Raw genomic sequence first — 24973 nt, 5'->3', positions numbered from 1 at the left:
ATGATTTTCGAATGTGATGCATTGCTCTGGATTTAACTACCCAAACAGTATATAAAGAAGTTTAAATTAACATTAAGTAAAAGTCAACAAATCATTTAATGGTCCAGTAATATTGATCCCATAACGTCACACATAACAGTAAAGAGAGGATTATATACCAACACGGTGGTGGCACTGTTTTTTTTATTGAACTAATAAAAACTCCAGAGAGTAACTTTTAAATAGTTTTTGAAGAACTTATCTTCTGCAAAAGAGAGAGAGAAAGAAAAGAAGAAAAATGATTGTAGAAATCATATCTCCCCGTGCATAAACTCAGCTGATAAACGCAAGATAAGACTCAGTAGGATTTGGAGATGAATCTCCGGCTCGGGGTTAAGGACACCGATGCAGAACGCTGACAGAAGTGTATTAAAAAAAAGTATCCGAAAATATACGACACACTGTCCTAAGCAGTACACACATGAAGACGACATTCAGAACGAGTTGTGGAAAAAGCGCACTTTGTGATGGCTCCAAAGTAACTGTGTTGGCACAACAGCATGCATACAGAGTCCGTTTGCCCACGTCACATAAGTACCAGCAGATTTAAATAATCCGCCTTTCTGGCTGAGGTTATGTATTTCATTCATATGATAAAAGTCAATTTATGTTTTGAGCTACAAAGAAATGAGTAGATATGAATCATTACAAATGGTTATGCCACTTTATAAGTGTAAAAGGCAGTGATATTGTTATTCTAATGGTAGACTAATGGTATTAGACGTGTTATGGTCCAGTATAAACCGCTATTTCCTGTTTTTACAACTCTTTCGACTGTCCTCCGACATCAACAACCCTGGATAATCCTATCGCATTTAAGAAGACAATGTGGCGAGAGAGAGCACACTGTGGGGAGTTTCACCACTGTGTGGTGTGTTGTAATGTAATCTCTTCCGGCTAGAGAGATGCTTAGTTCACTCCAAATGGACATTGATGGGCCGGATTTCTCCTCCGTTTGAATTATTAATAACAGGAAAATGGCTCCCTTTGTCCCTCAGAGCCGGCCTTTGCTCGAACACATAGTTCCAAGACGTGACGCCTAAATATTAAGAAAAAGTAGAAATTCACACTTCTCCTCCTCGTCATTCCCCTCCCCTTTTAACGAACACGCCCTCCATCCCTTTCCCTGCTAGCGTCGGCCTCAGTGGAGCAGCATTAGCACGTTGCTATTCAGTAGCATCAGCGTGGTGCTGACGACCACGGCTGCAAACCCCGGCCCGCCCGTCTGCAGCCGCGGCGCCGCGTCGGTCGGCCTCTTCAGGTAACTTTCAGAGTAGACCATGTACAGCTCCAAGCACCTCCTGGCCTTCACCTGCTGGATCAGGGCCGGGTAGCCGATCTCCACGATGCTGACCGTGTCGTCGTCGTCATCTTCAGGATTTAGAGGCGCGGAGGTCGAGGAGTTGCCCGCTGCGGTGCCGTTGCCGGTCTCCGTTGCGTTGCTGCCCGGAGCCGAGACGACAACATTGGTCGCGGCAGAATCGGCCTTTCGATTCTCCCCCAGCAGAAGGCCGTCGGTCCTCTTCATGCAGGACTCCATGTAGCTGTCGTAGGTCACAGAGGGTTGGCTGTACCGGTCTCTGCTGTAGTCGTTGGTGTCGGTGGACTTGGTCCCGTATTTCCTGTACATGTAGTTGTTGTAGTAATGCTCCTCCTGGGAGTTGTGGAATCCGAAGGGAGGACGGGGGAACCTCCCGATCCCGTAGCCCAGCGCCATCCCGGCCATCGCCCCTCCGGCCGCCGCCATCGCCGCGTTGCGTCCGAACCCTCTGGACCTGTCGGAGGGTCGCATGCCCATCGCGTGAACCGAGTGGGAAAAGGGAGAACCGCCCCGAGCACCCTGGCCTCCGTAGCCAAAGCTGCCCCCGTACTGAGGGCTCAGGACTCTGTTGTTCGGGTTTTGGTTGATGTATCCGCCTCCATACGCTCCTCCGTAACCGCCCTGACCAGCGTAGCCGCCCTGGCCGCCGTAACCTCCTCCATACGGGGAGCCCCTGGCTGGATACTGGTTCGGGTATCCGCCCGGCTGCTGGGGATACCCGGGTTTGCCTGACTGCGCAGGGCGGCCTCCCTGGTTGGGTTGCGCCGGCTGCTTGGGGTATCCACCCTGAGAGCTGGAGCCCGCCGCGTTGTTCCTGTTGCTGTTGGTGTTGCCCCGGTTGGACGTGGAGGACTTCCTGGAGCCGAAGCCCTTCCCGAAGCCGCCTCCTTTCCTGGCTAGCGAAAAAGGAGCGTGGAACAAAAGGAGCGACAGGCACAGCACGGATAGGGACTTCATCGCCGCCCTGCAGGGAGAGAACAGGACAATCAGGACGGCGTTAGATCATAATTACACTGGGATTCATCTTTTTACCCTGAAATAGCCTCGTCCCACTTAATGATAGCTGGGAAGCAGTTTCTGGAAACGTGCTCTACGAACTCGAGCTAGTAGAAGCAACACTCCATGTTCCCCTCATGTTCGTGACCGCCTCAACAACGCAGAGCTGTGGTTCCTCAAATTAGGTTTCCAGGTTGGCTCCAAATAGCACAGTGCTGTGCGACCTGTTGCTGCAGGTGAGAGGATCTCGCTTCAACGAGAAAGATCTCCTCGTTACAAATCTGCATCCATAACCACAAAGACCCGATTTGATCGTTAGAGGTTTTGCATTCAAAGTTTAGGAAATGGCTGTTGCAGTTTTGAGTGCGTGTGTGTGTGTGTGTGCATATCGCCTCTCACCTTAGCCGAGTTGTTATGTGTAAACTCACCTTCACATAACACTTACATTCCGTGCACTTTATTTTAACTTTAATTTTATATTCTACTGTAGATTCAATTGTAAATATTCATGCTCCCATTTATTGCACTCTGTTTATTGTTAAATGTGAAATGTTATGCACAAATTCCCTGTACATACATGCATGGCAATAAATGGTTCCGATTTTTTTTATTATATAAGATATTGAAGTCTCTCTTATTAATAACTGCGTGTCTGACTGATTCTGTGTTGTCTTTATTATGAGACAAGGTTTTTGTAATTGTGATCAACGATATGCTAATTCATAATCATGCACGAGTCACAATGAGGAGATTACTTTCCTCTTTTTTTATGTTTCATAAATCCAATGATTAACCCATCTGCTGTCATAGTTTAAACCTTAATTCAAACAGTTTTGGGACAAAAAAAGGCTTTAAACGCAGCCGGTGCATAAAGCAGGTGCGCCAGTGACACGCAGCGACGGGACCTCGTGTTTCGTGATGGGGATGCAGGAGATGCACGTTGATGCGACAATAATAATAAAAAAAACAGCTCTGCACATCGGCACATGCACGCGCGCTGTGTTCACGCCATAATGCCCTTGTGTTGACAGCGCGCGCACTTTAATGTGGCTTGTCCGCGGCCACGGCCCTTTATTCTGGTAAAAACATGGCGTCAAGAAACGGAGCTAAATACTGCGAGAACAGCCTTCAGCTAAGTTTCTATTTGTATTATTATTATTTCAGATCCGGGATGGTCGCGTGTGGTAAAAACAACAACAACAAAAACACCACAACATTGTGAATGTAATCCCCCAAACCAGCATTACATTGGAGAGGATGCTTCTTATTCTTTTTTTAAGGAAAAAGGAACAAAACGTTACCTTGAGTGGTGAATGTGTGAGTGTGTGTGTCCGTGTTGTTTAGCCTCAGCAGCGTCCCGGGTCGTCTTCTCCACTATGGTGTTGATGCAGACTTTTGGAAACGGGATAATGCTAGATGACGTAACGCGGCGCGAGGGATGTGGTCCGCACGAGCTCTGAAGCTCCGCCAATGAATCAACCCTACCCACCTTTTTTGTTTTTCATCATGGAATAAAACTAAGGAATTCAAATAATATATTTTATCAATTCGAGATTCTAAAAATAGAAACACAAAAGAATTTTACGAGTTGATTTGAGATGTCATGTCAGTATTATGATCCCCTGGCATTTATGTAATTTTTGTTTTTAAATGTTTGTAACACTTATTGTCAAAAACAACAACAAATGATCATTAAAATACAAAAACAAGCTCCGCCAATGGCTTTAAATCGGTTCGGAACCGTCTCTGTTATGAACATGCATCTGCAGGTTTTGTCCGTCTCGTGTACAGGAACAGACGGTGGGGGCGTGGTCTCACTTTGCATATTTCCCAGCATACAGATTAAGAACATGTACTTAATTATATTATAAAGTACTTTACTTACCCATTTCATCCACTTATTCATACATTTCCTGACACGTTGAACACCATGCGGAAAGAAAAATAATTATTTTTTGCAACGATAGGCCCTTTTTTTTATAAAAGGTGATGCAAGGCAGTACAGTACAAGATAGTGCACGATCTAGTTTAAACATTAAACTGCTGCATGCATGTTATTGTGTAATAATACGTCAATATCTGAAAGGGGACCATAAAATGTGTGTTTACATAAACAATCTAAATGCTTCATGCCTGAATGAGCAGTGGCCCTCAGGAAAGACAGACACAAACCAAAGGCTGTAAGAGCTCCATTACAAACGATGCCGGTTTCATTCATTGTTAATGTATGTAAAAGGAGACCCATGGGACCCGATGCAGAGAGTAAACCTTTCAGCCGCTTGCTGTTTAACTCGGGAGCTGCTCATTGGCGGCTTTGGGTTTTATTCTCAAATCAGAGCACAAAGGTTTGTAATAGAGGTAGCTGAGCTCAGCTGTGGTTACCCATAATCATTTGGGGCTTTCTTATATTCCAACTACATAAAACAGATTCCTACCAGCAGATCCTTGTGGAAGAGCTTTTTATGCACACAGATCCTCCCCATGTAGCCTCAGGGTACAAATTAATCACTGGCCACAAATAAAACAGGACTGATTATACAGCTGCAGTATGCTGGTGTCTCTGTGGGGCTTTGAGCTAGATGCTAATGTTAGCCTGCCAACATGCTCACAATGTGCCACTTTAACTCCAGGTGAAGGACATTATGTTGCTATTCAGTAGCATCAGAGTAGAACTGGTGACCACAGCTAACAGGCCTCCCAGACCCGTCTCCAGTCCCTGCACTCCATCGGTGGGGCTGGGCTTCGTCGTCTTCTTCAGGTACTTTTCAGAGTAGACCATGTACAGCCCCACACACCTCCTGGCCTTCACCTGCTCGATCAGTGCCGGGTAGCCGATCTCCATGATGCTGACTGTATCGTCATCATCGTCGTCATCATCATCAGTTTGTCTGAGAACCCGTGAAGCTGGAGGCGCCGGGTCGGCTTCAGACCCATTTGAAGGTGCGGAGGTCGAGGAGTCTCCTGCTGCAGGGACGTGGCTCTTTGTTGTGTCACTGCCGAGGCCGGGGGCGACAGAAGCAGTTGTGTTTGTGCCAGAAGTAGTTGAGATGGTTGTGATTGTAGTCGTGGTCGTGGTGGTGGCGGCCGGTTTGTTATTCGCCTTCCGATTCTCCGCCCGCAGAAGGTCGGTCCTCTTCATGCAGGCGTCCATGTAGCTGCTGTAGGTCACAGAGGGTTGGCCGTACCTGTAGTCTCTGCTGTAGTCGTTGGTGTCGGTGGACTTGGTCCCGTATTTCCTGTACATGTAGTAGTTGTAGTAATGCTCCTCCTGGGGGTTGTGGAAGCTGAAGGGAGGACGGGGGAACCTCCCGAGCCCGTAGCCCAGGGCCATCCCGGCCATCGCCCCTCCGGCCGCCGCCATCGCCGCGCTGCCTCCAAACCCTCTGGACCTGTCGGAGGGTCGCATGCCCATCGCCTGAACCGAGTGGGAAAAGGGAGAACCGCCACCAGCACCCGGGCCTCCGTAGCCAAAGCTGCTCCCGTACTGAGGGCTCAGGACTCTGTTGTTCGGGTTTTGGTTGATGTATCCGCCTCCATACCCTCCTCCGTAACCGCCCTGACCAGGGTTGTAGTTCATGTAGCCACCTCGATAACCTCCATATCCGCCCTGACCAGCGTAACCTCCTCCGTATGGGGAACCCTGTGCTGGATAACCTCCAGCTGGATAGCCCCCAGCTGGGAATCCTGGCCTGACTCCTTGATTAGGGTTGCTTCCATGATTAGGGTAGCTTCCTTGATTAGGGTAGCTTCCTTGATTAGGGTAGCTTCCATGATTAGGGTAGCCTCCTTGATTAGGGTAGCCTCCTTGATTAGGGGAGCCTCCTTGATTAGGATTGCCTCCTTGATTAGGGTAACTTCCTTGATTAGGGTAGCTTCCTTGATTAGGGTAACTTCCATGATTAGGATAGCTTCCTTGATTAGGGTAGCTTCCATGATTAGGGTAACTTCCATGATTAGGGGTGCCTCCTTGATTAGGGGTGCCTCCTTGATTAGGGTAGCCTCCTTGATTAGGGGTGCCTCCTTGATTAGGGGTGCCTCCTTGATTAGGGTAGCTTCCATGATTAGGGTAGCCTCCTTGATTAGGGTAGCCTCCTTGATTAGGGGAGCCTCCTTGATTAGGATTGCCTCCTTGATTAGGGTAACTTCCTTGATTAGGGTAACTTCCATGATTAGGATAGCTTCCTTGATTAGGGTAGCTTCCATGATTAGGGTAACTTCCATGATTAGGGGTGCCTCCTTGATTAGGGGTGCCTCCTTGATTAGGGTAGCTTCCTTGATTAGGGGTGCCTCCTTGATTAGGGGTGCCTCCTTGATTAGGGTAACCCCCTGGTCGGTCTGGTTGCTGAGGGTATTTAGGTTGTTTGATGGTTCCATCCTTTCTTTTGGGGGTCTTCTTAAAGAGACTTATTTTCCCACCGAACCCTCCCTTCTTCGTGGCCAACGAAACATTAGTATGAACCAAAAGAAGGGACAGGCACAACAGATTTGTTACAGTCAGCTTCATCTTTTGCGCCGCAGAGAGGATCCGGGGAAAGAAACACAAAGAGAACAACAAATATAAGAAGGTTAAGTTTTCACACAGCATGTTATCTACAGTCAAATAGAATACATTACCACACCACACGGCAAAGTCTAAGTACAAGAGACGATGCATTCATGGTTTTTGAGTAGAGTTTCGAGAAAGTTCTTGCAGTATGTGTCACCGATGCATAGTTTTAAGAGAAAAGCAAGTCGATATTTGCATGTTTAGAGGACTTATGTTTGTCTACCAGCTGATTACCGGCACCGTGTATTCATTGCATTTGGATGGTCACAGGAAACATTGTGTAATTTTGCACCACCACCTGTTTTTGTTTGTAGCTCACTAGTCAGACATGGAACAACACAGCGTTATCTGCGAGGCTAAAAATAGTCCAAGGAGGCGGCTCTTTGGTGTTGCTCTTTATATATATATATATATATAAACACAGTCTATGGAAAAAGTTACATGACAACTCTTCACTGAAAAACAGAATATCCTAAACAACGTGGACACTTGATACTGACCTTGTAACTTAAGTGTCCGCTCCACGTCTCTCTCTTTAAGAAATGGTGCCTCCCGAACTTTCTGTGTGACCCAACCTCCTCCTCCTCCTCCTCCTCCTCTTCCTCCTCCGGGTACATATTTTTAACTCCCCTCCTCTCCCCAAACATGAACACATGAATCTATATTTGTTGTTTGTTTTAAGCACTGCTTTGAGGAAACATGCCAACAGCACAGAGTAAACTAACTGTTTGCTTTTTTATTATATCAAATTAGCATTTCAATTTAACTTAAATAAGTAATGTCAAAGTTGGACATACTGGGGGTTGAGGGGTAAAAGTAACTCAGAGAGTGAGAGTTGTATGTCCTAACCTTTTTGTTATATCCCATGGGATGTGAACGCAGCACAGGTGATGGTGAGAGTTAAAGGGTCATTTCACTCAATCATGATTTTCTCACTTAAAACCTGAAAACTATTTTGGTGTTTACATATCTGTCTGGCTCTAAAAAGGTTTGGTTCCCACTTCCACCCAAATACAATGGCGGTGAATATTTCTGTAATTAAATTTTGCTTTTGCCCGTTGACCCTGGCCACATTTACAGTTATATATATTTTTTCAAATGTACCCCAAAATTTCACAAAAAACATCTTATAACATTAAAGTAACAACACAGTGGTGGAATGTAACTATAGGCTCCATTAATTCCAGTTACTGTAATGCACTTTACTTGAGTATTTCCATTTTATGATACAAGGATTTGTGTGCAGATGGCACCACCTGCTGGCCATGACAAGACACCAAATGTCATTTTTCTGTGAACACCTGATATGGAGACTAAAAATCATCAACAAAAAGAATTAAGAAAGTCTAGCAAAGCAGTGAGCGAGTAATCGACTTTCACGTTGGTTCCCTCGTGATAATCTAAATAAATTGTCGACACAGAGATAGGACACGGTCGGTAAAGGGTTAAATGAATTTAATTGTGTGAATTCGTTTTCCCCATCACACAGACGCTCATTTCCCCTGGTCATGTGATGCATACATTCAATGCAAGGAAAGATGTAACTGGACAGCATTGCAGTCTTTTTTTAAACTATAATAAAGGATCTTTACAGACAGAGGACACGTCCTGATGGCATTGATTTACCAGGGAGGCGGCAGTAGGAAGTTTCTTGTTGTGTCAACACACTCACACATGCACACACACACACTATGATAAAATGAAAGTCATTTTCAGACTAGATGGAATATCTGTGGGTGAATTTAATTGCGGATGCAGAAGAATGCATTTTCTCTAATAACTGGGAGAGACATTTTAACATTTATAATTTTCATTTTCAGGGTCCCAGAGGCGCAGCAGAAATCTGGCAGTGGGCGGTACCGGTCATTAATGCGACCCATTGAACAGCGCCGACCCTTTTCGTTTACAAAAATTAAGTGTTTTAGAACTCTGACAACTTTTTGTTGTTTTACGGCAGCAGAGATAAGATCAAGTAACTATTGTGATTTAATTTAATTTATTGTGCGGAGCTGATTAAAAAGGTGATTGCCTTTTCAATCAGTATCAACACAGGTGATTACAAGGAAATTATTAATTTGGATTCGGCTCAACACCCGGGATCAAACCGGGAAGGAATTTCCACAAAAAAAAAAAAGGGAAAAGTTTAACGGGGCAATTTAAATCACACGGAGGTGAACGATCAATCAAAAACTGACAATGGGTACAATATAGACAAATCTGCTGGAAAATGCAAACGCAAACAAAATTGCCCTTTAACCTTAGGCACATCTGTAAAAACTAATATTATAAATCTTCATTTGCAATCTTTTTTTCGTTAAAAAAAAAAAAGTGTGAGACAAAATGTTACTTCAACAATGCCAAATGTGTAAAGAGGGATGGAAAATCTTAAGCACTGTCAAACACACACACACCCACACCCCTGTATTTATGCAGTACACGATGATGCGGTAAACTTTTCCAATTGCAGCGTTCAGGGTCTTCTAATGCTGTCGGACAGCTGGGCGAATCAATGCTTTACATTTATGTGTTCTAGAGCCACAAAACCCGAAAAACTAAACATTTCTCTCATGTGGCTTGAGGATTTAAGCTGCTCTCCCATATTAATAATATATCTCAAATGGACAACAACAAGTATTTTCTCTTTTCAGTTTAAAGAATTCTTAAATTCAGTGATTAAAATGCAATACATATATATACTGTATATGCTGATAAAATGTACAGATAGTCTGTTCAGTGGTTAACCAGTGGCGCTGCGCTTTACCAGTCACCTCTGGGTTTTAGGAGTGACCTCTCTCTTTAATAATATACCAGTCTTCATTTGCTAAATGCAGCAGCAAGCAGCTACGCTATGTCCCCCTGTACGGAGGCTGATGGGGGTTTGGGAGAGAGAGAGACAGCTACTGAACCAAAAAGTTCAGCAACGTATTTCTGAAAACAAAAAAAACAAAAAAAGACTAAAAAGGATGACTTCTCTCATGTCGCGAAAAAAGGTATCCAGATAAAAACAAACGAAAACGTGCAGAGAGAGATGAGCGTTTGCCTTTGCACAGCAAAATGTACAGAGCTGCTGCCGCCGCGATGTAGGACAGAGACGCAAATATACAGGATATTTACAAATTTACAGGAGGAGGAGACCGTCTGGACTCAGACAGCGGACCTGGCCCTGCCGTGGGAGGGTTTGGGGGGAGGGCGTCAATTCCTGGACATCAGGTCGGAGGTCGGAGCACCGCCAGCGGTCTGATGGTCCGGCGAGACGTCAGCAGACCCTCCTGTGGGCGTCGACGGATGTGGGAGGTGCACGAGTGGAGGACAGGCCTCCTAGATGATGAGCCAGCGGATCCCCTCCCCGTCCCGAGGGACACAAGAAGGCGTTTTAAAAAAAAAATTAATAAAATAACTGCGGTTCACTGAAATGGAGCCCCGCCCTGAAGACACAGTGCCGAGTCAACCCTGTGTCCGGTCCAGAGACTCCCGCTCCACTTTACACGCCGTTGGCACTCATCTTGCTCTTCTGGGACACCTCCGTTGCTGCTTTAGCCTGCGGGAAGAGGTCGCAGAGGTTAGTGCAACTGCAACACTAAGAATGTGTGGAATGCGTGAAGAGACGGAGTTCAAAGGTCACATTATAAACGGCAGCTATGTGAGCTCACCAACCCGAAACAAAGAGAGAACGTGTCGGAACGAGAGAGACGTAGTAGCGTCTCTACGGGACAGGGTGGTGTGAAAAAGAAGAAGAAGAAGTCTCTCAGTGGCAGGTCTATATTTATCGGCTATTTTTAAACCTCACACAGATTAACTTGAGATGTTCAGTCCCAACAAAGCACTCTGTTTTTCTGTTTTTGTATTTGCGATTCTGTCAAACCTCTAGTTGTTCTAAACTGAACAGATTCCCAACGCGTCTCACACTGTAGTCAAGGACTTTCTAGAGCTGTAGTCCCACGAGAGAGATTAGCATGCCATGTAAGAAAGATCAAAGCCGGGAGGAACTAAGTGGATTATGAAACCCCCGTGTTGCGTAACGTCTCATACTGGGTTCTGCGGGTTCCACAGGTCCGAGCAACAACCGGTTCTCACCTGAAGGACTTCGGCAGGAGTCAGAGGTTTGTCCGACACGATTGGAGCCTTGTCTCTCATCTCCTCCACCTACAGACGGATCAAAAAAAAAACATTTATAAGATGGATTATTCCTGCAGGATGTTGAAGTTCTTCTGGATAACCGATGCTCTACAAATAGTGCACTGTGTGCAAAACTCTGAGGAGCGACAACTTCTGTGAAGATCAGTGACTTTAAGAAACTGTTTTCCTAATCCTCTGCGCCAGGAGGATCATGCGCTCGGTTGAGTGTGCACCTCTGTGTCCGTCCACGGCTAGTCCGGCGTTCTGCTGCAGCAACCCACGTGATGTTTTGGGGTTTAGGACTTCTCCTCCTCAAAAAACACCTTGTGTTGCCCGTTTCAGAACGCCGTTGGACTATAATGAGCTACAGTGCGGCAAGTACACCTGCTAGTTGACAGACGGTGACCTCACTTCCTCTCAATAGTCAATACCGCTGATCTTATCTGATGATGTTTTACTGACCGGTCGGTCTTTGATGATGAGCGCAGGGTCCGTCAACATGTCCGCGCTGACTGAGGTTGTGTTTGCTCCGGTATTCTCTGCTAGAGGGGGAGTAGATTTCTGCAAAAAAATAAACAGAAAACATCTGATAAGACGACCACATCCCACAAACGACTACATGCGCTGGGTTATTGTTCGGTGGCTGAATTAAAGTCATCGATACTGGATATTTAAAGAAGCAGAGAGCAAACACTGACCGGCACCAAAACTCAGTGACCTGCATAAGCTCGAATGTTCATTTCTTTTCTCTAATCTGAACATTCGAGTGGACGTGCACTAAGGTTGTAAGTGGGCTGTAAAGGTCGAACCTCGAGCTTGGGAACAGGCGGGATGACTGGAGGTTTGGGTTTGACGTCCGTGAGGTACATGGCTCTGGAGAGCAGCAGCAGCGACGGGGGAACGTTCTCCTTCAGGTGCAGGTCCAGCCACTAGACGGAGACCAGCGTTTATTATTTGGGGAACAATTACAAAACATAAAAAGCTTCATTCATCGCGTGAACCAAAAACACTATTTGCAAAAACTTATGCCGCGCTCACTCCAAGCGCAAAAGCTAATTTTTGCATCGGGTTACTCACGGGAGTTTGAACGCAGGATCATTCGTGTTTATTCCCCAAAAAAAAAAAAAAAACTGATAAAAAGGATGCCGAAATAACGACATAATAATACCAAGATATAAAAATTCGGAATTCACTTAAAAAAATCTTGTTTTATGAGAGGCTTTACCAACATTGTACCTGCTCAAGCGATGCTCAAAATACATTTATACACAGAGTTTCATCTGGTCCCTGAAGCTGGGAATGTTAATCGGGGGAAATCATACAAGATCGACGATAAAGCTAAATAAAAAAAAACCTAAGAATGGATTGGCTCACCTGCTGCATCTGCTGGTTGAGCTGGTCGGTGGTGAGACCCAGAGACCTCATCCCTCGACTGCGGCAGGCGGCCTGTAATTCTGACACACTCATAGCTGCCACGCCCTCCGCTGCAATCATCTGTGAAGAAACCGAGGGTTCAAAGTTCAAAACTGTTGCACGAGCTTGGGAGAAAAAAATAGATTACACAAATCCAAGAGGGACTGGAATAAGTAACACCGACAATCCCTCGGGTGGAGCTCACCTCGTCGTCTGACTTGATGGTTCTGAGCTGCATCATCAGCTGGAAACGCAGCAAGTTGTTTGTGCCGATGGGCTGCAGCTCCAGCAGCTTACACAGAGCCACCAGCTGGGGGCGCTCCAGGTGCTCCAGCGTCAGCTCGTCCTCGAACAGCTTGGAGAAGCGGACGATGTCCTTGGTGGTGGGCTGCTCGCCTGTGCCGCGGACCTGAGGAGGGACACAGTCACTGGTGTGAGACCCGATAACGCCGAGACGCGTCACTAGGACGCCGTTTTCAACCTTTCTTGAGCCGCGGAACATTTTCGACACGCCAACAACCAAAAAAAAGGTACAAAATGTCACATTGTAGCATAATACAGCATACATGGTCGGTCATTATTGCGCTACCTACTGGCATGGAAGAGTATTTCATTACTACTATATTGCAGTTCAGACACTCAACAATGGAACATTATTTGCGGCAACTAAATAATATTTCTTTGGACCGATTAAGTGAAATTGGATATTTTCCCACGGCACACCTGACGATCTCTCACGGCCAGGGTCCATACACATTGTGACCAATGGATTTCCATGACTTTAAACCAAATTTCCATGAGCAAAAATTTAGTAAAATCTCGAAAAAGTGAGGAAATGTAGTATTTAAACTTCCAAAAGCATACAGTAAACCTTAAATGACACAAATGAATGAGACAATAGTTTGATTAAAAGAATAAACATGTATATAGATGCCTGTATGTATGCCTGCTTATAATTGGAGCGTTACGGTGATGTCTTTTAAAAAAAGACGGCGTTTCTTTTAAACACCTGATGACCTGCCTTTTATCCGTTTTTATTTATTTACACCATTTGTTTTATTGTGTTTTTTACTCCTCCATCTTTGAATGTGTTTTTACTGTGTGTTTTTTTTAAACTGTACAGCACTTTGTGACCTCTTCTCTGTGAAATGTGCTTTAAAAATACAATTATTCTTATATAATATTAATAACAAGCAGCACTACACAGAAAACAGGCTCCTCCCCTCAAGGGGACTTCGACTTGGGCCGTGTGGACGGATGTGTGACGCACAGGAAGTTCCCGGTGTCGTTTACCTTCTGAACGTATGTGGAGAAGCGCTGCGTCTCGTCGTCCGTTTGAGCTTTCGCTTTATTCCGTCGAGCCATCTCAGCGATCGTCTCCTGGAGGAACTTGGCGAGCTCCAGCTTGGCTGCCAGACCTTTCTTCTGCTTCTCCTCCTGCATGGAGGAGGGAGGGAGGAACGGGTTAGTTTATAAACTAATTATACCTCTTTTACGGTTTCTCCACGTCAGAACGGTGTGCTGGTTGTTCTCTACAGTTGAACGTTACAGAACACTTTTCATTGTGGGCGTTGGATTAATAAAAGACGTCATCGGCTCGGTCGTCGAGTACAAAAAGACGACCTAAACAATTTTGATTTAATTCGGTTTTGCGTGGTCGTCTGTTCAGGCCTTTACTTATCTGTGTTTTCCTTATTTCAGATTATTATTAAACATTAAAGCAACATTTTAAGCGATGTTTCTTTAATGATAATAAACAACAAAGGCGCTGCTGCCCCCAAAAGAATTCATAGAAAACGGTATTATCTATCTCTATCTTTGCACAAAGTTCAGTGTAGATTAAATCATAATACACCAACATAGCTTTGACTATATCATAGATCACACATTTCTCTCTCACAACTCTAATCACGTTTTGACAATGTTATTTATTTAATGTTCAGTCACATTTTCGGAGGCCGGACACGAGAGCGTTTCTGTGAACCGTGCTCCAGAACCAGCAGGGAGCTTCAGAGTTCACGGCCCAACATCAGACGCCTGCTGCTTTCCCTTTACAGGAGAAGAGACGTCAACAAAAGGAACGCGGTATCGATATGATTACCGGAACAACGGCTTTAATGAAGATACAGTCTGCTGAGCCCGGGGCGCTGAGATCAGCAGACTTATCCAAGCAGTTATATAATTACAAAGAACCCTGGGGCGAGGTCACGCAGGCGGCAGCGGGGTGTGTGTGTGTGTGTGTGTGTGTGTGTGTGTGTGTGTGTGTGTGTGTGTGTGTGTGTGTGTGTGTGCGCGCGCGTGTACATGCCTTTTTGGACTCCGTCTCGAAGGTGGAGGGCAGCATCTCCGGGAAGAGTTTGAGGAAGACGGGAAGAAGGAACTCCATGAAAGGAACGATGATGAACACCGTGAAGGGCACCAGGCGGAAGAGGTCAGCGCAGGTCCGCAACAGCTGGAAGCACAAGAGACAAACGATGTTATTGTGGTGTGTGTGTGTGTTTTTTAACGGGACGCCGTCGTCTTTGGAAGGGTTTCCGCATGTCAGATCCATGACATGTGTGCCGTGGCTCTGCCAGTCCTTAAATAGCCGAAACTCAGTTTTACTACTGTGCACAACTCGGGGACATGAGGGTTTCTATTTCCACATCGACTCGAGATCGCCAGTAGGAGATCAGATTGCCAAAGAACTTTATTGAAGGCTTTTCTACTGCGCAAATATTTGCATCACCTTAAAAATAACAATACTAGTCGTATATATATATATATATATATATATTTTTTTTCTGGAAATAATTAGTCCAGTTTCGCTTTTTTTTTTCCTGCTTCTTTGAATAAATATTTAGAAAATCAGCTTGAGTGTGTATCTGTATCTGACGTTGCTGTGAAATAATCAAACCTTTAAGATGTCTACAAGCTGTACAGTTAAAGTTACACGAATAAACATTTACAAAAGAGTGTAAACGTTTTTACTTGCTTACAATGTTTAAACGTGAAAACAAATATTTTATGTATTAACAACCCTCCTATAAAAGCCACAGCATCATGGTCAGTTTAACGTCATTATCCCATCTTTAATATCACAATCAAAATGACATCCATAACGTTAACAACTCTTATGGAGCCCAGAACAAAATATAACAGCTTGGTTATAAATGAGTTAAAATCATCGTGATATCGCCGTGTAAAAAACGATTGCCGATAATCTCTTTCATTGCCGATATATATATATATATATATATATATATATATATATATATATATATATATATATATTATCCGATCGCTAATCAGTGAGCTAGACGCACAGTAACAGTTTGTCCTTTTTCAATGATGCATCAGCGTCTTCTCTACATGGAGCTCATCTGAAATGTGCACAGATTTAGGTTTAGGGAGGAGCTCATGATATGAAGAGAGAACTTCTCAGCGGAGCCAAATCCAGCCGGTACGAACAACTCTCGTTACGGTTTCTTGAACACAACCAAGAACCCGCTCAGCCGACCACGTCACGTGATCGGCTGCGTCACATTAGCACTTGTGACTGACTGAGAAAAATCAACAACTTCACAACTGCTGAACCTTTAAACTGCTCAGCGCCGCGATGGAGTAAACGGCACGGATTGAAAACACGGCCATCGCTTTTAACAAATGATCGGCTGATATTAGTCGACCACAGATATGTTGTCTTGACCAATTAGTGACAAGAAGCAGCAAAGATGTTTGAGCAATAAAAAACACAAACAGTTTTAAGCGTTCAGTACAGATCAAAGTTTTTTTTATGCGTTTATGTAAATAATGAATATTGGCTGATAGATTTTTTTGTATGAAAATTGTAATTATGGTTCAGCTTTAATAAAAAGGTGCATCCATACTGGATTTATTTCAGCGTCATGTTCCTCTGACATGCTGCTCTTAGTCGAAAACTGCATTTTAAATCCTATTACTTTGGATGGAAAAGAAGAGCACCTTCCTGTCGTGTGCGGCTGTATTTACTCGAGCGATGATGCATATTCAAGAGCTCCGTTTGGGCTGAGGAGCCAAACAAAGAGACAATAACTTATTGATTACTAACATGGTGATTATGGTCTTAGTGCATATTTTGGTAAAGACTAAAGCTAAAAAATAAAGTGTCTGCATAGATTTAAGCAGATATCTATTCTATGAAACGTTGTTTTTTTTTAAAGGAGGGAAATAGCAATCGGTCCAAAACCAAACAACATTCAGTTTAATATCAAATGAATAAAAATAAAAAATAGCAGATCTGCAACTGATGGTCTGGATAGGTGTTTGAAAATTGTTCAACTATTAATGAGTTAACAAGAACTCTTGCTGCACAACCTACAGCTGAACTCTTAAATTGACTGTTTGCTTTGTGATTTAGTGTGAAAGGACTCACAGCCGGCTTTAAAGAACAACACACTCACACGCTTCAGATTAAACGCATTTCAGGACCGTAGAGGAAAATGTAATTCAAACTCTGAGCGATCATTCACGGGAGTGTCTGTCCCGCCGCTGCATACCTGCTGTTGCGCACACGAGTTACGGCTTTGGGAACACGCTGTACACATTACTTCATGTTACATTCGAATGAGCCCTGAGGCCATAAAATGTACGTCTCGCTGATAACGATCATGGGGAAGAACCGGGACGACTACCTCTGGAGTCTTTTGGTCAAGATAAATGAAAAAAAAAAAAAAGAGACCAGACCATTGTAAAAGGAATTGAGGCCGACGTGCTACTGTGACCAGAGGGCAACAGAGGAGGATCGGTGCAGAACTTGGGGAACAAGTATGGGAAGTCTGAATTAAAATACCTCATGAAACACTGCAGTGTGTGGAGCTTAAAGCTCTCCATGACCAATAGAAACTAGGAGCTTTAATGGTTTACCGACACGAAAAAAGGCATTTTTTTTTTTTTATAAAATGTTGATTTAAAAGCTACACTTTTGAGTGAGGCCTCCTGCATTGTTTCTGATGAGTCGATGACGCTTCTCTTACCCGTCTCCTCTCCCTGCGCGTGAGCAGCTGTCCGTGCAGCAGCCTCCACACCATCCGGCCCGCGATCTTGATGTCAATGCCGAGCAACCGGAAGCCGTTGTAGTAGTGCTTCAACTCGTCCAAAATCCTCTGATGCAGAGCCTTTTTTGCGACCGTCCTCTCCTGCGCCGGAGGCACAGCGGCCGTGGCGGTGGCGGTGCTTGCGGGTGCCGGAGCGGGAGTCAAAAGAGGTTGGGTCTTTTTAGCCTCCGCGGAGGCTTCTGGGGAAGCATCCTGGGCGACGGCTGGTGATGCTTTAGTGTCCTCCTGCTTTATCTCCTGGAGCCAAACGGCCGAGCTGTGCAGAGAGCGGGCGAGGAGGGCTGAGTTTTGGCCGCGGCCGATGGCGTGGCCGCGGTAACCGTGGGGGGAGCCGTAGCGGGAGTGCCCGAGTGCGAGCGAGGACGAGACCTGGCGAGGAGGGTCTACGTGGAGATAGGCTTTGGAAGACAACGAGGAGCAGCTGTTCCTCTTGGATAACAAATAGGATCCCCTGTTGACAGCAACAAGGGAGACTGCTTAGTTATTACGTATTATTATGCACTTTAAAAAAGTAAAGAAAGAATACGATCGAGCCAAAACCACCAGACAGGGACAATTAATCAGACACCTCCATCTGCACTACTCTGTTGTCTTTAATGTCTTTTTATATGCATCTTGTTTATTGTATATATAAACACGCATGGCCAATAAACCTGATTCTGAGCTAAAACTACAAATTGAAAAAAAGTTTTTAATATTTGCACTTTATTATTATTATCTGTATTCACTTTATATGATGGACAGGAGAGAAACGTTTTTTCAACTCCTCTGTATGTTTGGTACATGTTGAGGAATTCACAATAAAGCTGACTTTGAAAATGAATTAAATCAGTTAATAGAGCTGCAACAATTAGTCGATGACAAACACTTAAATTGGCGACTATTTTATTGGTCAATTGTTTACATCCTACGCTTCTTGGAGCTTTACTACCACCCGAAGATTAGTGGAATAGCGTGAAATGTCCCTGTAAGCCAAATACAAACAAAACAGGGCACTATAGTACAGGTCAAAAAACCCCACAGAGAACCTTTAATGGGACGCAAATGTGTCCAAGGCCGGGCAATATAGATAGAGATCTTTCATCATGTATATCAATAACAGAGGAGAGAAACGTTTCTGTAATGGCTGATCAAGTACCTGTGAATTCAATATTGTTGATGTTACCGTGGCTTTATTAATCTGGAGATATTAAAAGCATCGCTAGCTCAGTATACATGGTACGGTTAAGTCTCTGACAAATAGGTGTATGGACTCTTGCTGTGCACTGCCATGTTGTCCAACAATCCGGCAACTAAAAGGGTCACGAGAACTTTGGGCAGTGAGAGTGAGGACAGAGCCGGCCTATCAGCTGCACGTGTCCTGATCTTGCATCATCAGTCGTGTGTTTACCTCCTGTGTGTCATCAGGACATGGAATGGGCTTCTCTGCAGCCGACATTAGGTAAACAAAAACAGCTTTTGACTCTGCTGAGACTCAGCGGAGCTTAAAGTTACTGTCAGTGATCTTTGTGAGGAGAACCAGTTCCTTTGTTTTGTTACTCAGTGGGTGGGACCAGCCTGCTTTTGCGGCTGCTATAATTCTTCAGTTTTTTAACTAACTTACAGAATGTAAATGTAGCCATGTGCCGCTTACTTACCTTGATCTTGTGACTGCAAGGAGCACCTGGTGACTAAAGACTGCCATTGCAGGGGCAGATTACAGTGATCTGTTAAAGCACACATGGAGACAGACAGTAGTGTTAGGTGTCTGGTTACAATTCACGCTGTGCAGCAACAGGCAAAAATGGAAAAATACAAGCAGAACACGTAGAATATCTGTCACATATCACGCACACACAGTCTCCTGTCAGAGCGAACACGTGACCGACATTACGGCGTACAAGCTAGCGCGAGCTGTGAATGATATAATATGACAGAGCTAACATTAGCACGAGCGTACAGCGGGTTAGCTCAATATTATGTAACGACAGATATCCGACAGCTATCACGTATCAACCAACGTTAATGCACGGCAGCTTAACACACCGTTAAAATCAACAAATACTCATAATTGATGACATACTTGTGAAAAGGCTCGCATACTTTACTCAGACCGTCCTCGCTGCTTAACGTCAGTTGGAGTAACCGCTAGGTTAAAGCAGCGACTGTTGCGCTAACTGGACGTAATGTCAACATAATGCTAAACTCTTGAGGAAATCCTCAACTATTTGATGGTTTGCCTCGAAGGTTAAGTGAGGTTACTGGTGTACCCCCTAACTATTAAAATAAATAAATACGTGTATTACTCTCAAAAGCTTTAAACTTGCCGGTGCGGTAGGATCCCCGTTAGCATCATGCTAGCAGAGTCAGCCACTAGCGCTAGCTATGCTAGCAGGTTAGCTGGCTAAGATAGCTGGTGAAACGGCAGTCGGCGGATGACGAACCAACTCACCTCCAGCGTCAATGACGGAACGATGGCCGCCGCTGCTGACTGGGCGTTGTAAGGCTTCTCGGTGAGACGTGAAAAAAAATAATCCATCCAATATAATTGGTCGAGGTGAACGGGAGCGACGAGAGTAGCGGCTGGTGTTGCTGATAACCCCATTTACGGCGTGTTTATGCTGGTAAAGTCGTCGTGTTTGGGCTCCTCGTCGTCCTCTCGTCATGTGCAGCCTTCCCCAGGCAGCTGCACTGAAAGGTCACACTGGACATGCGTGAATGTTGTGTGCAGTCCCACCGAAGATCGTCTATGTTTCGAGCGATGAATTACTCTGTGGAGCATCTTAAAATCGGAATACATCATTGGAGAATCTATGAGAATTCATAAGAGAAATGTCTTTAAGCTTGACCGAATTGTAATTCTCACAACTTTCCCCTCCTCTTATGGCTCACCTCGATGGATTGTGGTTGACATTTTGGTTGTTGCAGTACAAGTACAGATATGGGAACAGAAAGTGTCAAATTATTGGAGGAACATGAACTAGAATAATAATCAAATAGAAGTAGAAATTGCACAACAGCATTTGGAGACAAAAACATGATAAAGTGAGTGGTGCTGATACAGTGACAGTGGAGAGACTAATAACAGCAGGGTCTAGAAGTCTATGAAATCAGTGTCTGTATGAATATAATAGAATATACTGCACGAGTCAATACGGGGCCCTGTATAATGATAACCAATAGGTATATATATATATATATATATATATATATATATATATATATATATATATATATATATATATATATATATATATATATTTGTGGTGTGGTGGTCATTGGCCACTTTGCCAGATATACCTGCAGTTTACGCTTCAACTAGACATCCTCTGGTTTTTAAATGCTTTTTCTGAGGTAAATTTGCTGAGCATCGCTCAAATGTAAATCATCCTAGTCGACCAGCGATCATTTGGCCCAGTACCCAGTTTTTTAAATTAGTTTTCATTCGGGCAAATATCAAGAGAAATTGACAAGTCATTGATGTAGGTAAGTGGACAGAGCTTTAATGTGCCGGGTTTAACATGGTCTGACATAAAAGGAGGATGCCTCAGAAAGTTTGTGGGTTTTCAGTTAATTTTTATTTTTCCATTGTCAAAAATAATCTGTTGAATGTGCTTTATATTTATATATATATATATATATATATATATATATATATATATATATATATATATATATATATATATATATATACATATATAGATACGTATATATATACGTATATATATATATATATATATATATATATATATATACGTATATATATATATATATATACGTATATATATATATATATATATATATATATATATATATATATGATTCTGATATATAATATCAGAATCAGAATCAGAAACTGTTTATTTGCCAGGAATGTTTACACAAACAAGGAATTTTTCTAGGTGGAAGGTGTGTGCATAAATGAGACGTGAGACGAGACAGACATCAATCAACAACAACAACAACAGTGCAGTGATATTTAAATCAAGTATAAGATAAAGTGCTCAGACAAATAGATAATGTTACTGTAAGTGTATGTTAAAGTTAAAGTGACATATGTGTTTAAGTTAAAGTGTATGTTAAGTGGCATGAGTGTTTAGATATGAAGTGTGCAGGGAAGTGACCGGTAAGAAGAAAGAAAAGAAGAGGAAAGAAAAGAAAGAAAAAATAGTCCTGGGGGTGAAAAAATAGTCCGAAAAAAAAATAAAATATATGGGTGAGTGTACATTTCTTTTTGTGTGTTTGTTTTAGTTTTGTTTGTCTGCTGTTTTTCTTTTTTTCTGTACTGTATCATTGTCAGACAAACCTCATTGTTGTATGTATGTTTAATGTTAATATATGTAAATGAATAAAACAATGTAAGTGACAAAAAAACAAACACGCTATAGTAGAAATGCATTCTGTTGACATTGTCCAACAGGTTTCCTTTTTCTAATTTTGGTACCATGAATCCAAGGCAGAGTCAGAGGTCTTTCCTTTCCCGGCCCTCTGCGCTCCAGATCAGGCGAGGAGGCGCATGAGAGCCAATCAGACGCGACAGGACGTTGTTGGCGCAAACGTGACTACGGAGTCTGCGTCACGTTGTGGTCGTCATACAATAAAAAAATAATCAAAACAAATATGTACTACCGTTCACATCACCTTTAACCTTTAATTATATGATAGTATTACAAATATATATATATTCAAACAGTTTCTGTTTCTTTTATTATTATTTTTTTAACACCATCCTCAGAACAGAAGACATGTCCTCCTTTTAATGTCAGTGTATGCGTGATTTATACTATTTAACCATCATTTACCTCCCTTTTTTATTATTTTTTTGGGTGGGGGTGCACATTCTTTCGTTATGAAAGCAGACGCTGTCAGAAGTAAACTACACATCCCGGAGTGCTCCTCATAACCCCTCCGGTCCGGATCGGTGTGATTTTTTTTGGCGCTGAGCTGCAGGAGAGACCGACCACTAGGCCGAGGACTAGAAGAGGAAGAAGAAAAAATAGAAACGCTGGGTGCCTTTGTTAACCCAGAGGAAGAGGGAGTAGAGCTTATCATTATTAAGAAGAAGACTTGCACGCAGGGTTTTGATCACACGTCCATCTGTAGCGGGGATTCGACTAAAACGCTCCCGTCCCTGACACCGAAGAAGAGCCTCGCTCCGGGATTGGGCAGCGACCAAAGAGCGGAACAGCCCCCTCCTCCTTTCGGTTCACAATTGCGTTAAAACGAGAAAGGGGAAGAAAAAAAAAAGGCCTGAGCTTTATCTTTATAACAGGATTTATTTTTGATTTATTTTTTCTTCCCCCCTCCTCCTTATATATTACACGAGGACCCGTTGCTGGCTGGTGTATGTGTTTAGAATGGGACACGCTGAAGGTATTGATATTTTCTTACTATGCACATCTCTCTCTCTGAATCTGTGCTGCTCCTCTCCGCTCTCCTCTTTAGCGATAAGCGTGTTTTTCGTAGCCTTGCTGCCCGCTGCATGTTGTTGTGCCCCCCCTCCTTCCACACACACACACACACACTCACACACACCTCGGTGTCTCCGTCCGCTCGGACCATTCGCTTGGGGACGAAGTGAGCTTATGTTCGGCCACATTCCTCGCCGAAAACGGCCGGCGTACGGAGGTATAACCACGGCAGACAATTTGATTTAAAGGGGCAAAGGCAGCCATATTGGCGGCGGAGCGTTAGCTTAGCCGCCGTTAGCTTCCACCACCCCCCAACCTCCTCTCCCTTTCCATCTTCTTCCATGTGTGGACACTAACTGATAATGAATAACCCTTTTAATGCTTATTCGTGTGTATTAAAAGACAAATGGTGCCCCCACTCTTCCTCCACCACCGTGTAGTGGTTTTATAACCCCGAAAACGGTGAACATCTTTTTCCTTCAAAGACTAGATTCCAGGTAGCTTCAGGCTAACATCAGCGCAGAAAGCTATACGACCCTTCAGAGAAACGTTTGTGTGTGTGTGTGTGTGTGTGTGTGTGTGTGTGTGTTACTTTCGTTTTTGTCACTGGTGTGAGCCGATATTAATGTTACCCACAACACACACAGACCCCACAATAGTGACACCCGTCGCGGGTAGCTAGTCGCCGTTAGTTGACACCTTTATGGGTGTTTACATAGCCGTTGGGCCGAGTGACCAACGGTCGGGGGACCGAGTCCATTCGCGCCGACATTTTTAAACCGGTTTAATTAATCATAATATATATTTAAATTGTGTGAAGTAAACGAGGGGCGAAAGCGGGCGCAGGTAGCTGCTCTTTGTTTTGTTTTGTGATAGCAGGCCACCATGTGTTGGCGTTCATGAAATGGAAACACCAAACGATGATTAACGGCTGTCAGAGGAAACTTCATCACATACACAAGCTGCCGAGCTTTGGTTGTCTTTGTGTGTTAATGGGGAGAAGTTTGAGATCACTGATGGAGATTAATGGGTCATCATTTGTGCTGAGAGTTTGACCACACAGGTCCTTTTATTGTCTCCTGACTCCCTGTCTGTGAGTTTATCAGGGCTTTCGACTAACAATTAATATTCAGATTATTATCATAGAAGCATCACACATTAGGCCTATGTATACTATAAAAGCAAAATATAGACGTAAAACTAGTTGTACACAGGTAAAGAGCCTAAATAAATTACTGTACATCAAGTTCTGCATAGAAAAATGAATACAAATAAAAGGTAAATAGTAAATCAATACAAAAGTGAACAGGTAACAAACAAAAAAACCTCTAAAAAAAAAATTAAAACATCAGTGATGTGTGATTTCAGTTATTTCTCTGATCATTTCAGCTCTTCAGTGTACTGGGAGCCGAGGTGACATTTGAGAGACACCGCATGTATTCTCAGGATGGTGCTACATGTCACATAATAGTGACTTCATTAAGCATAAAGGCCGGATTACCTACTAGGCAAAGCGGGGTACTGCTCTGGGGCCCCCAGGGTCCCCTTAATTGGCAATTATTTTATTTGCTCCACATGCAGATTTGTTTGCAAATATGCACCACTAAAGACCCTTAAACCGTGTAGATACAGACGGGGTCAGGCGGCAGACGGGCCCCTGTCTGGAAGCAAACCGGGTATGTTGCGTTCATGCGTCATGCAGATGTGCGTTTTTACCATAAATACGATAAATACGTTTGTGTTTTTAATTAGATTTCCACAAATTGACTGACTGACGCACGGCAAACCCCCGTTTGGGATCGCATCCCAGAATCTGAACACTTGTAGGCTCCTGGGCCTCTGGGCAAAATGTCACAGAGCTGCCACTTATGAGACTCGTGCATACTGTACACTAGTGCCAAACCATTTTAAAAAGCAATACATCTAATTATGATTTGTTTTGATCGGTGCTGCAACTGCGTTATGATTTGCAATGCCAGAAGAAGCGATCGTTTTCACATGATTGATTCTGGTGGGATGATTGCGCCGATCTGCACCAAACAAAGACGTTTCCTTAAGGCTGTAGAATGTGATGTGT

The 24973-nt window shown here is 43.7% G+C and overlaps 2 protein-coding genes across 2 annotated transcripts; both read right to left on the bottom strand.

Moving 5' to 3' along the window:
• Nucleotides 1-4321: 4321 nt before the first annotated feature.
• On the bottom strand, nucleotides 4322-6209 carry LOC306740015 (uncharacterized protein). The gene has a single exon (XM_079222118.1). It carries the CDS (start codon nucleotides 5931-5933, stop codon nucleotides 4977-4979), a length of 957 nt encoding a protein of 318 aa, XP_079078244.1. The 5' UTR covers nucleotides 5934-6209; the 3' UTR covers nucleotides 4322-4976.
• Nucleotides 6210-10275: 4066 nt separating this feature from the next.
• letm2 (leucine zipper-EF-hand containing transmembrane protein 2) lies at nucleotides 10276-20049 on the bottom strand. The gene is made up of 11 exons (XM_079222479.1): nucleotides 19938-20049; nucleotides 19144-19212; nucleotides 17426-17957; nucleotides 14740-14883; nucleotides 13725-13868; nucleotides 12637-12840; nucleotides 12393-12512; nucleotides 11828-11947; nucleotides 11481-11579; nucleotides 10977-11045; nucleotides 10276-10440 (listed from the first exon to the last, which is right to left on the bottom strand). Exons 2-11 carry the CDS (start codon nucleotides 19188-19190, stop codon nucleotides 10384-10386), a joined length of 1536 nt encoding a protein of 511 aa, XP_079078605.1. The 5' UTR covers nucleotides 19191-19212; nucleotides 19938-20049; the 3' UTR covers nucleotides 10276-10383.
• Nucleotides 20050-24973: the final 4924 nt, after the last annotated feature.

Source organism: Taurulus bubalis (assembly GCF_910589615.1).
Source record: "Taurulus bubalis genome assembly, chromosome: 8".
Classification (NCBI taxonomy): domain Eukaryota; kingdom Metazoa; phylum Chordata; class Actinopteri; order Perciformes; family Cottidae; genus Taurulus; species Taurulus bubalis.
This window is presented reverse-complemented; position numbering and strand designations above follow the sequence as displayed.

Bases quoted from the DNA above. Each gene is read 5' to 3' on its own strand.
- LOC306740015 (XM_079222118.1), bottom strand. From the start codon at position 5,933: ATGAACTACAACCCTGGTCAGGGCGGTTACGGAGGAGGGTATGGAGGC.
- letm2 (XM_079222479.1), bottom strand. From the start codon at position 19,190: ATGGCAGTCTTTAGTCACCAGGTGCTCCTTGCAGTCACAAGATCAAG. The intron at 17,958-19,143 runs GTAAGTAAGCGG...TGCTGTCAACAG, and splicing joins CTTGCAGTCACAAGATCAAG to GGGATCCTATTTGTTATCCA. The intron at 11,046-11,480 runs GTCAGTAAAACA...ATCCGTCTGTAG, and splicing joins TCATCATCAAAGACCGACCG to GTGGAGGAGATGAGAGACAA.